This window comes from Tamandua tetradactyla, chromosome 3 (genome assembly GCF_023851605.1).
Source record: "Tamandua tetradactyla isolate mTamTet1 chromosome 3, mTamTet1.pri, whole genome shotgun sequence".
NCBI classification, from domain to species: Eukaryota; Metazoa; Chordata; class Mammalia; order Pilosa; family Myrmecophagidae; genus Tamandua; species Tamandua tetradactyla.
In genome coordinates this window covers 111,839,594-111,850,588 of record NC_135329.1, presented here as the reverse complement: position 1 = coordinate 111,850,588, position 10,995 = coordinate 111,839,594, and the positions used below count along the sequence as shown (strand labels likewise).

At 36.3% G+C, this 10,995-nt stretch overlaps 1 protein-coding gene across 1 annotated transcript in view; it reads left to right on the top strand.

The window, feature by feature from the left end:
• Positions 1–3,996: 3,996 nt before the first annotated feature.
• Positions 3,997–10,995, top strand: part of LRP1B (LDL receptor related protein 1B) — a 1,945,542-nt gene continuing 1,938,543 nt past the window's right edge. The window contains exon 1 of the mRNA XM_077153691.1: positions 3,997–4,809. Within this exon, the coding sequence (XP_077009806.1) occupies positions 4,623–4,809 (187 nt within the window). The 5' untranslated portion in view covers positions 3,997–4,622. The remainder of the gene's footprint in view (positions 4,810–10,995) is intronic.

The window sequence follows — 10,995 nt, the reverse complement described above, 5'->3', positions numbered from 1 at the left end:
CCACATGAGCAGAGTTACAAAGATTTGGCAAATCTTTAGCATTTCTGTACGACCCACACAGGAATTACAGCACCACTGCTGTGCCTTCTGCAGACACATCCAAAGAGCAAACAAGATTTGTTTCTTGAGGCTATATTATTAATATGGAAGTCAATTGCTTAAAAAATGGAAATAAAATGTGAAATTTTTAAAAAATCTTTCATGTTGTCTGCTGGAGTTGTCTAAGTCAGCAATGACTTCTTTCTTTCCTATTGTCAAAAGTTTTCAATTTTCAGAGAAAACCTAAAACAGTCACATCAGTATTAACAGCTTATACTACTTGCACTTTGAAAATTATAATTGACTATTAGTTGTGCTTTTTCCTGTAATTCGTATATCTTAAAGTACTTGCAGACTAATTGTAGTAAAGAGAAGCTGAGACTTACATAAAGAGAAGACAAACTTCATTTGCTTTGAAACATTTTTGCTTTCCATGTTTAATTAAATAATCACACCACTCTTCATCTTCTCTTCCTATGTACATACCACCTAAAATTTTCAAATTGTGGAAATTAATGTTGTGCCAAAATCTTACTTATCTTATCCAAATCCCATGTCCCAGTTGAAACAGTGGCTATCAGTTACAGCACAATTTTGAAGGAAAGCCAGACAAAAACATGCATTGAAATGGGACTATTTGAGAAATAACATGAATCTGAAGTTTCTTCTTAGAGACTTTGTCCAGAATAAATCTTTTTAAATTTCATTTTTAAAGCAATCATTTTGGATAACTTTCTTTAACAATAAAACAACTCAATCCTTTCTTTATCTCTCTGTTTTTCTATCTCTCCCCACCTTCCTTTCTCTCTCTCTTGTCCTTCTCATCCTGTGTCTGTTGCTGCCTGGCAACTTTTTTGTCTGGAAAGGCAGGGTAAGAAACCCAGCAGCCCTTGGATCTGGTAGCTGCAGTATTCCCTAGCAACCTGACTTTCAGGCCAATTCTCCTTCACACACATCACTTCCATGAGGCAGACTGTCAGCCCTGGTTTGTTTAGACACACGTCTTCTTCCTAACTTACGACTTTCAGGTGTGTAGCACTTGAACTGTTACTGTCTATGATAAGAAACCCCAGAGCACAAGGAAAATAATTAAGATAGCAGAAAGGTAATCTGATGTTCGATCACATTTATTCAAAGCATGGCTCTAATTGAGAAGCTTAAGATTACTACTGGCTGGTAGTTAATATTCGCGTGTTGTTTTAGACCAGAAAGTAAGAATGATTGCTTCTACTTTGTTTAATTTATTGCAATGAGAGATTTCATAATATTCTATAGTTTGTTGAATGAATTTATTTAATGTGTCAGTGTTAATAAGTGTGATTAGAATGATGAAAATATAATGGGCTATAGGAACATGCAAAATTTGAAGAGTGACTAGCTATTCTCTCCCCACTAATAACTCAAATCATTTTCTTTTTCATTAAACCCTATAACATGGGGAAATGAAACTATTTTCCTAGAAAACTATACTTATCCTTTCCCTCTTATTTACATTCCACAATAATTGGGTAGTCAGTCAAAATCTAAAAATCGATGTTTTTAATTTTAACACTCAAATTTGATTTATAAGTTTTCAATCCCAATGATGCTCATAAAAATTATCTCCTTTGGTGACATGGTCTTTGTCAATGAATATTTGAAAGAGGATCTACCTTCTACAATAATTTGACATGGGACAATTTTACCCAATTTCGCTTTGACTCTGGTTTTGCAGCAAATATGCATTTAGTAGGCTTAATATTCAATCGTTTACTATGCATTACAGCTTTGTGATATGAATAAATGTTATTATTATACATTGCATCTAATAAATTCTGCTTGATAAGAATTTAAATGCATGGGTTATGCCCACCTGACCACTGGTGCTGGTGCATGCCTAAGTACCCATACTTCCATCAATTTAGCACGGAGATAACTTTCATACACTTAGGAAGATGGCTTTATTAATAACATCTATTTGTCTACTTAAAATAAAGTCACAGACTTTTTCCCTAGATAATTTTTCATTGAGAATTATCTGTGGTGGAAATTAAATGTAGCAAGTCACCTTTTGCTGGTATTCTAGCCAGTACATTAAAACTAAGTTTCCACAATTGTTAACCAGTTTTACGCCACTATGTTCAGCCATCTGTCATTCATGTACGGTGATTTGATTGGTGATTACTTGAAGGGATTTCTATTTAGCTTTATTTTTTTGTCACATTGTCTACAATATGTGAACAATGCATACTTCAATTTCTTCTGTTCAGATCAGTAACAAGGTCAACCAGATGACCTAAAGTAGTTAATATGTTTTTTACTCTGTCTAACTCATTTAAGAGGCACTACATATTTAGAATGTAACATATTTAAAATACAAAGTCTACTGGGTATTTATTTCTCTGATTATCTTTTCTCTATCTAGCTTTTCTCTTTGCAGAGCTGACAGTGGAATCCAGGGCTGGTACACATGCTGCAAAAGTGAATGAGTCATTGTTTGTCAATCACAGCATCATGGTACTTTGGTACATGATGAATCATTGGTAGGCCATACTATTGAAGGCTGCTTTCCTCTACCTTATGATTTTTGAGGGAGAGGGTGATTAGTGATCATTGTGATAAAGGAAGAAGATTCTGGATATTCTTAGCATGGTTTGTTAGGACACCTCATCTTATTGCCAAGACTTAAGTGGATATGGATATACTAATAGCTGACCTTCTGGTTGCTTGACTGTCCCAATGAGTGGCTAAGTATTTCCAGAATGCAGAGGTCTGTGAACCCTTCAGAAAGAAATATTTATTACTTTGACTAGCATTCAAAATATACCCTGCTAATCAATCAACATCAACCTCTCTCCTTTCTCTTGTTCTCACATTCTCTGAACTCTGCAATGCATTTGAAGTTTGTGAATTTGGGGTATGAAATAAAAATGGGAAAAATATCTTTTTGTTTTCTTAATGGTGCATTTTATTGTGAAATAATAATGACCACTAAGTAAAATTATTGGTATAACAATCTTAAAAGAAAGAAAACATATGCTCTTTAAATGTAGAAGGAGTTGTCTTTTTGACAGTAAATGATTTGATTTACAAGGAAAAATAAATGTTAAAATATGACAAAATTGACATAAAAGATACTTTTATAATCACAAAATATGAAAAAGGTGAATTCCACAGGTTCTTGGCACCTAACTGTTCCTTGATCCAATTCAATTTTGATGGCTTCTCAAGAATATCCAAAGATGTTTCTGGTTAATTTTACCCTCATAAACAGCTAACTCATGGCACTGACATTCACCTATAAGTAGTAAAGTGAAAAATGTTTAAATATCTCACCTTTACATTTAAATCACTCTATTGCTTATTTCTTTACTTTCTTATAGTTGATCCCTCACACACATTTCAGGTTTTAAATTATTAAATGCAAAGCATTTTTCAGCCTTTGCTTTTACTCAAGAATTATTTATGTTACAAGGAAAAAAGTAAGCCTGCAACTATTAAGCTTCCTGAGTTTTAACTCCTTAGTCATTTTTGAATGGCTGTGGAAAAGTTTTGCACTTGGATAATCATGTTTAAAAACTTAAGTGCTTAGCCAAGTAGCGAGCATTTATTTAGTTATTTAGTTCCACTAATTCATTTTGGAAAAATACTTAAACTACTATTGCACTTTGTGGAGAGTGGGGAGGGGGGAGGGGAGGGCTCAAAACTTATTTAAAATGGCTGGGATTTCGAGGCATTCGTTTAAAGAAAGAAATCTATTGCAAAACATAGGATTAATTCCTTGCTTGACTGTTCTCTGCTTAGGAACCTCAATAGCTTTCTCCGTTCACCTTCCCTTCTTACAAAGTTAATGACTTTGGGGTTGTTTTGTTGTTGTTTTTGCTGAGTCACTAAATTCTGCATTTTTGTCCCCAGGTACTGCTCAGCATAAAAGTTAAAAACGCAATTCAGAAAGCATTACAACTGCGTGCCGAGCGAGCGAAGGAGACCATTTCCCTAAGGGAAGCTCAGTTACTTCCCTTGCCCTTCCTTCTCGGGAAGGAAGCTTCCACCGAGCGAAAGGATCCAATCTGCTTTCGGAGAGAAGCATCTCAATGCTCTAGCTGGGATAATTCCCAACTGGCTGTTAAATGCGGAGCGTTCTGGGCGCCTGGCTGGCTCAGCCCAATGCAGAAGGCTCCCCCTTCTTTAAAGACCTAAATCCCTACGGAAACGGCGTGGAGTTACTTTCCCTTCAAGGAGACCGAAATAATTGTGATTTGTGGCTCTCTCAGGTCGCGGTGGTATTTTCCTGTTGTGTTAAATGCCTCTTTTACTGAGTAATAGATGTGATTTATGTGGACGGCGAAGGAGTGTGTGGTGGATTCAGTGATTAATCAGTGAATTCCCATCCGCTGGCATCTCTCACTGCCCCTCTTGCGTGATGTAAGATCAGACGTACCCTGCATTGAAAAGTCAAGACACACGAGCGGCTCGCTGGCGCTCATACTCGCTCTCTCTCCCCCACACGCGCGCATCCGTACACCTTCCACATCCTGCTCCAGGCAGGAGAAGGCGGACTGGCTGGGCTCATTGAGCTGAAGAATTTCCAGTGACATTTGTAAATGACGCTGCTCGATTCCGGGCTCCGAGCGGCCGCCGCCGCCGCCACCGGGCCGCGGGTGCCGCGGGGCAGTCTCCAGCGCCGGCTTCCTAACCCAGCGACCACAATGTCCGAGTTTCTCCTCGCCTTGCTCATTCTCTCGGGATTATTGCCTATCGCCAAAGTGTTCACCGTGGGAGCCGACCGAGGTAAGGAGAGCACCCCCCACTATCCTCCCCCCCCCCCCCCTTCCTCGGCTTTCCCGCTGGGCAATGCCTGCAGATAAGTGAGTGTGAAACTTAAGTCTTTGCAGCCCCGCACTCCGGGACCCTTTGGCCACTGTGCGCTGGCCTCTTGGGAGATGACAGGTGCGTGGGGGTATTTCTGAACTAGGTGCCAGAGCCCTCAGCATCCCCCCCCACAGCCTTGTCCTCTGGCCCTTGAACTGTCCTGATTTTCTCCCCTCCGGGCGCGTTTGGACTTGACTGAGCGCCTCTGCCCGCGCATTCCAAGCGCTGCAGATGTTGGGATCAGAAACCGCGTTTCTCAGACACTTCCCTCCGCGCTGTTTGCTCGGAGATTGCGAGCTTTTGCGGGTTTTGGTTTTCGCCGCGTCAATAGCGTCTGCTCTCAGTTTAGCTCCTGGGTTAACTTCCTCACCTGCAGCATCCAGGGTCTATAGAGGGGCGAAAGCGCCGACTCGAGCCCGGGTTCCTTTCTGTAGCCTCTTCCTGGAGCAAACTCGTGTGAGGTTCGTGTCATCAGCGGGGAGGCGAAGGCTTTTCAGGGGCGCTCCTGGGCTCAGGCACCTGCCTGAACTTTTTAATTCTTTTATTCTGAAGGTCTGTGACACAGCCCACATAGTGCCCTGAGATGCTAACCCACGTTATGATTCAGGTTCAGCCTGGCGTTTTGCCCTTGCTTTTTCTCCAAGTAGCTGATAAATAGTGGAAGTTTAAAAGGAAAGGGGTTTGGGAGCAGAAAAGAGAGCATGGAGGATGTGGGAACTATAATAAACCAGGATTCTGTAAACTTTTTTTTTTAATCTGGGAAATGAGCAGTCACTGAGCAAGTTTTATAATCTTTGACAACCGATGCACGGGTAAAAAAAGAAAAAAAAATAAAATGAAAATTAGTGCTGAATATTTGGGCAACCAGCCCTGGACTTGGAATAGTTAACTGCTGAAAGTGAAATAGGAGGCATCGTAGATCTATTTTTTAATCTTAAAGTGAGCTCATATTGACTGATATAGCTCACTTTTTTTTTTAGTTTAATTAGGAGAAAAGAGAAAGTAATATAAACGAAAGAAAAAATCCAGGCTCCCAATGTCAAGGAAAGATGCAAAATGTTGCATTGGGAGAGCTACTGACTATGTTTATGTGAAGCCAATTATGAATTGACTAAAAAGTATTGCTTCGTCTTAGGAAAGAGCATGGAAATCAACTATAGTGTTTCTCTCCAACCTGCAACTGACAACCAGATTATAGCCTTTAAAACATACCCACATGTCCTATTTCCTTTACTAGTAGTGAGACACTTCTTGACATCTTTTAACTGATAATCTTTTAAACATACCTTTGCCACGTAATCACTCTGAACTTACTTTCACTTGCTTGTAAGTTGCTGTGGAACAGTTGAAAACTATACTGATAAAATAGAAGCACATAGCTCTAACTTGCAATGGTGATGTCTTTCATCTGTGACAATCAGCTCTCAACATTTCTTAGGAAGAATGTTTGAAGCTGAACCCAAGCAGATGAACAGAATGAAGATATTCAACCCTGTGTGCTGACAACATATAATGGTCTTGGCAGACTATTGCTATGGCCTTTTTCTGATTGAGTTCCCAGTCTCCAGAAATTTGACCTCATCAAGAGCTATGAATTAAGTGCTTTTGTATGAGTTTATGAGGAATAAGGCTGTTGCTAGGATGGTTGAAATGAATACCTGAAAAGAATTTTAAATGTAAAAAAAAAAAAAAGTTAGACATAAGAGCGTCAACATTTCTTTTGAGCCCAGAAGCTAAATAACTAGAGAGATTATACTTTGATGTCAAATTAGTTTTCCAGGGAAGGGAACATGTAAGATATAAAACAGGGTTCATGGGAAATGATTGTTGCTTTTTTTTGAAAATGAAAAAGTGTCATGTTGTATAACCATGCCGACAGTAAGGGTACTATTGTCAAACAGCACAGCTAAAAAATATTTGTAGACTGACACCTTACAATTATTATATATTTTAATGCAACTTTGAGAACTGTTAGAGAAAGAGCTAAAATTGTCACAGCTGGCTATCACAAGTTGAAAAAGATGGGCCCCATTGGGGAAAAGAAAAAAAGCATGAGAGGGAGAGAAAAATCTTGTTGGAAGTTAAAAAAGAAAGTGCTGCTGCATTATGACAAACTTCCTCAGTGAAGTGCTAAACAGAAAATATGGGAATATGAACTCAAGAAAGAGGTTAATGAAATGTAACTTTCTACAGACTTATGTCAGTTCCCCTTGAAGAAAAGAACAACCATGTGCATTACACTGGTGTGTTTTATTGTGTAGGAACTTGCTTCATGCTCAAAAGTGAGTAATCACTTTCAGGTTCTCCAGATAGGTATTGGGTAATGGGTAGCTTCTTAAGCCATAAAGGCTAGGTAGAAAATGGATGTACTACTTTCTATCTATATTTTGCCCTATCCCTTCATAAGTTTGTGAGTCTAAGCTCAGCAGTTTTTTTATTTTTTCATTAAAAAAAAGGACTGGAAACTAACTTCAATGGCTGTGGTTTATCCATTCACATCCACTTGTCTTTCAATTCTGTATTGCTGATTTTCTTAGTTTGTGTTTATTTTCATGCAGAGTTAAACTAAGTAAGCATATCGATCCTTATTAGATTCCATCACATCTGAAAAAGGAAACATCTTTGTAACTCTTACCAGCCCAAAGTGGAGGATAAATCAGATTCACTTAGAATCAACCATTTAGTCATATCACAATGTCATATCATATCAAAGCATTGCTTGATAAGAATTGTCTTAAAAGGGAGTATACTTTAAATTGTCAAATTTTCTGAAAAGAAACGGGATCGAGAGACCTAAAGCTAGTCTCTCTTAAATTCTTGAGTCTGCTAAGAAGAGGAGACATATATCCAAATAATTGAAGTTCATGCTGATGTAGTCATTGAAATGAATCAATGTATGAAGCCATAAAAAAAGACAATCACGTGTGTGTCAAAATTTAAATCTTCCTCTACTCAAAGAAGAATGAACTTCAATCCATATCTTTATATTCTACAAACAACACTAAAGTTTTCTTTTTATCTTCTCTTTCTCAAGCTCAAATCTGGAACTGAGTGAAAAGAAAAGGAGACAAGGGAAAAATAAAATGTTAAATGTGTTGTTAGAATAGAAAGGAAAAATGTGAGTTGCAGAAAACAATGAGGAAGAGAAAGAGGAATGGGTAGAAAATCAAAAGAAAAATTTAGGAAGAGGCTGGGTCCAAATGACTATTTCTTGAAGAAGAAATTTATCTTTAGAGAAATTTATTATTTCTTAAAATAGCTATTTCCTATTGCATGACATAATAAAAATCATCTGAAAATATTTAAAGTGATAAAAAATATTTGAAGAAACTTCCCTCAATGTGAGTCTGGATATAATTATATCTCTAAGAATGGAGAAGTAGACAAAAATACTGTAGGAAATTTAAATGTTAAATATGTTAAGAGTTATTAAGATGGAAGTGAATTCTTTTTAAGTGATAGTGAAAGAAACCTTATAAAGAGTGGGGGCATAAGTGATATTGTTGCAATATTCATAGAAATGAAGTGACACTAATCTAAATGCTACCTGTCATTCAGGGTGGAAACATGCACAGATTTTTAGGAAACATTTTTCCTAAAATGTTTTCCTAAAACACAGATTTTCAAATGTATTGGATCCAGGACATTATTCTCTTGCTACTTGCCTTATCAATTTCTTTTCAAAGCCTAGGGCATACCATAAAGATAGGCTCCATTTAAAGTCACCTGAACTGAACATAATTTGGTCTTCTAGAGGATTATCATGTTGAGGGACCTGTAGTTTACCTCCATTGTTTGTATTACTGTATCTTATTTTTGTATTTCTAATGTTAATATTTCCATCTTATGAGATGTACACTCCCCTTTCTTCACCAACTTTTTCAATATGGGGATTCTATGTAATAAGAGGTACCAACCAGAGGTGTTGTAGCTTTATCTTCTGTGGCTGTCAAAGCTATTCTTATAAAGAAAACACTTGTTTTTATTCTAGATGGAAATTAATTAATTTTAGTAAAGAAATTTAATTTAAAGAAATTAATTATCTTGCATTAATACTAAAAATTAAAACTACTTGTACTAACAAGATGTCATTAGTAATAGTAATTCAGCAGTAAGTGGAACACACCTATACAATTACACCTGCATTTTCACATCTTTAAAATGGCTGCTTTTGCACAAACACCCCCAAAAGTACAACGCTGGCCTGGAAAGTGGAGTTTTGTTAAAATAAAATTTTTATTTTTCAAAATCCCGGACATTATCTGTCTACTTTTGCTATTATTGCCTCCTTGACAAATAGAAAGGTAAAATGAAAAAAAGATAATTTTCAACACCTGACATGCAATATGCTAATGAATATCTGTTTAACAAAATAATTTGTTGAAACAGTATGTCAGCGGAAGAAATAAATTTCAAATTACATTTGGCTTTGAAACACCTGTAATTATGAGGCAGCCAGTACTCGTAATATACTAGTTTTCTTCATGTTCAAATGCTAAAGAAAATAAGGCAAATGTTTGAGTACCCACCATTTATAATGAGTTAACTAAACATGTACTGGGTCAAAACCCTATCAGAAAATATCATGTTTACTCTAGAGGTTTATACAAATTTTTCCATTTCCTCCGAGAAATTTTGTTCTCAATATTTAATCTAAGAATCATGACCAAAATAATAATAATAATAATAATAATAACAATAATAATAATAAGCTACCTTGATGCATGGAGAAAGCAAATAATTTTTTGTTTGTTTTATTTATTGGCTTGTTTGTTCTTATGGGGACAGCGTGGGGTGTGTGTGGATGGTATAGTGGTAGAATTAATCCAACCAACCAAACAGAAAAGTGTCAGGTGATGCTTTTTATCCATCACATAAGAACTAGTATTCTATGAAGTTGTTTTACATCTCAAGTGGAACTGGTATTCCCCAAACTTAATCTTTTAACAGTCGAATAAACAGAAGCAGAAGAGCATACTTGCAGTATAGCATTCACATTTCTAGCAGTCCACAGACCTTAGCGACATACTCCTTTTTTTTTTTTTTTTTTTTAGTTTGGAAGGAGGTATATAAAGCTTGAAATAATTCCTTGAAAAAAGGTCTATTAAACATTAAGTAAAAGTAATATTGTTTAAATGCTTAAAGTTCTATTGTTTGCATGTTAATTAAAAGAAAATATTTTTTAAAAAACCTTTAAAAATCAATTCGTTTATTTTTAAAAATTACTTTTTGGACGAATTCAGATGTATGCTAATGAGTATGTTTACTATCCTGGCTTTGGAGAAGTACTCTTCTTGGGGTAATAAATAATCACTGTTCTGGCTATTCTGTGCTCTTTCAGAGTAATAACAGAAGGTGTTAATCTTACCAAGTACCTGTGAACCCTCTATATTATAGAAAGGGGAATTAAGTTTTTGCGAGATTCTGCCACATATAGAAGTGATCAAGCAGGCTTAGAACTTCAGAATTCATATGCTTTTCCTCCTTCTATAAGCTGCCTTAACAATTTTAGATCTATATTTTTTCCTCGTAAGTGATTTGATGGCCTCCTTTCCTACCTCACATAGTGCCAGCATAATTACAAGGCCAAGTTAGAAAATATGTATTATTTATTGCTCTGTCCTGAATTCAGTGATACCAAAATGCAGAGATTTTTATTTGTTTGTTTTATTCTGTACAACTTATTGATTTAGGCTATCACTATACAAACTCAATCACTTTGACTGAGCTTCCCGACTAAGCTAATTTGTAAAACTGACAAGTTAACTAAAAGGGAATAAAAAACTATTAGATAGTTCTGATAGGGTTTGTTCTTTCACAAAGAGCCTAAAGTTGAATATTATGGAAAAACAACAATAAAAATATATTCCTCAGAAAAACTTGTGCATAATTCTTCAGATCAGCCCTTTGTAGAGCAAGTCAGATTTGTATTTGCATTGTGCCTTTCACAATAGGCAAACAAAATCTAGTAGTAATAATACTTATGTCATGGGATGGCATGGAGTTTAAACTAGTATTAGAATATGGATAAATATATGCTCTGAATTCATTTGTATTCAGACAAAGAGAGATTATTTTATTGAAAGTAACTTGAAATATCTTTAT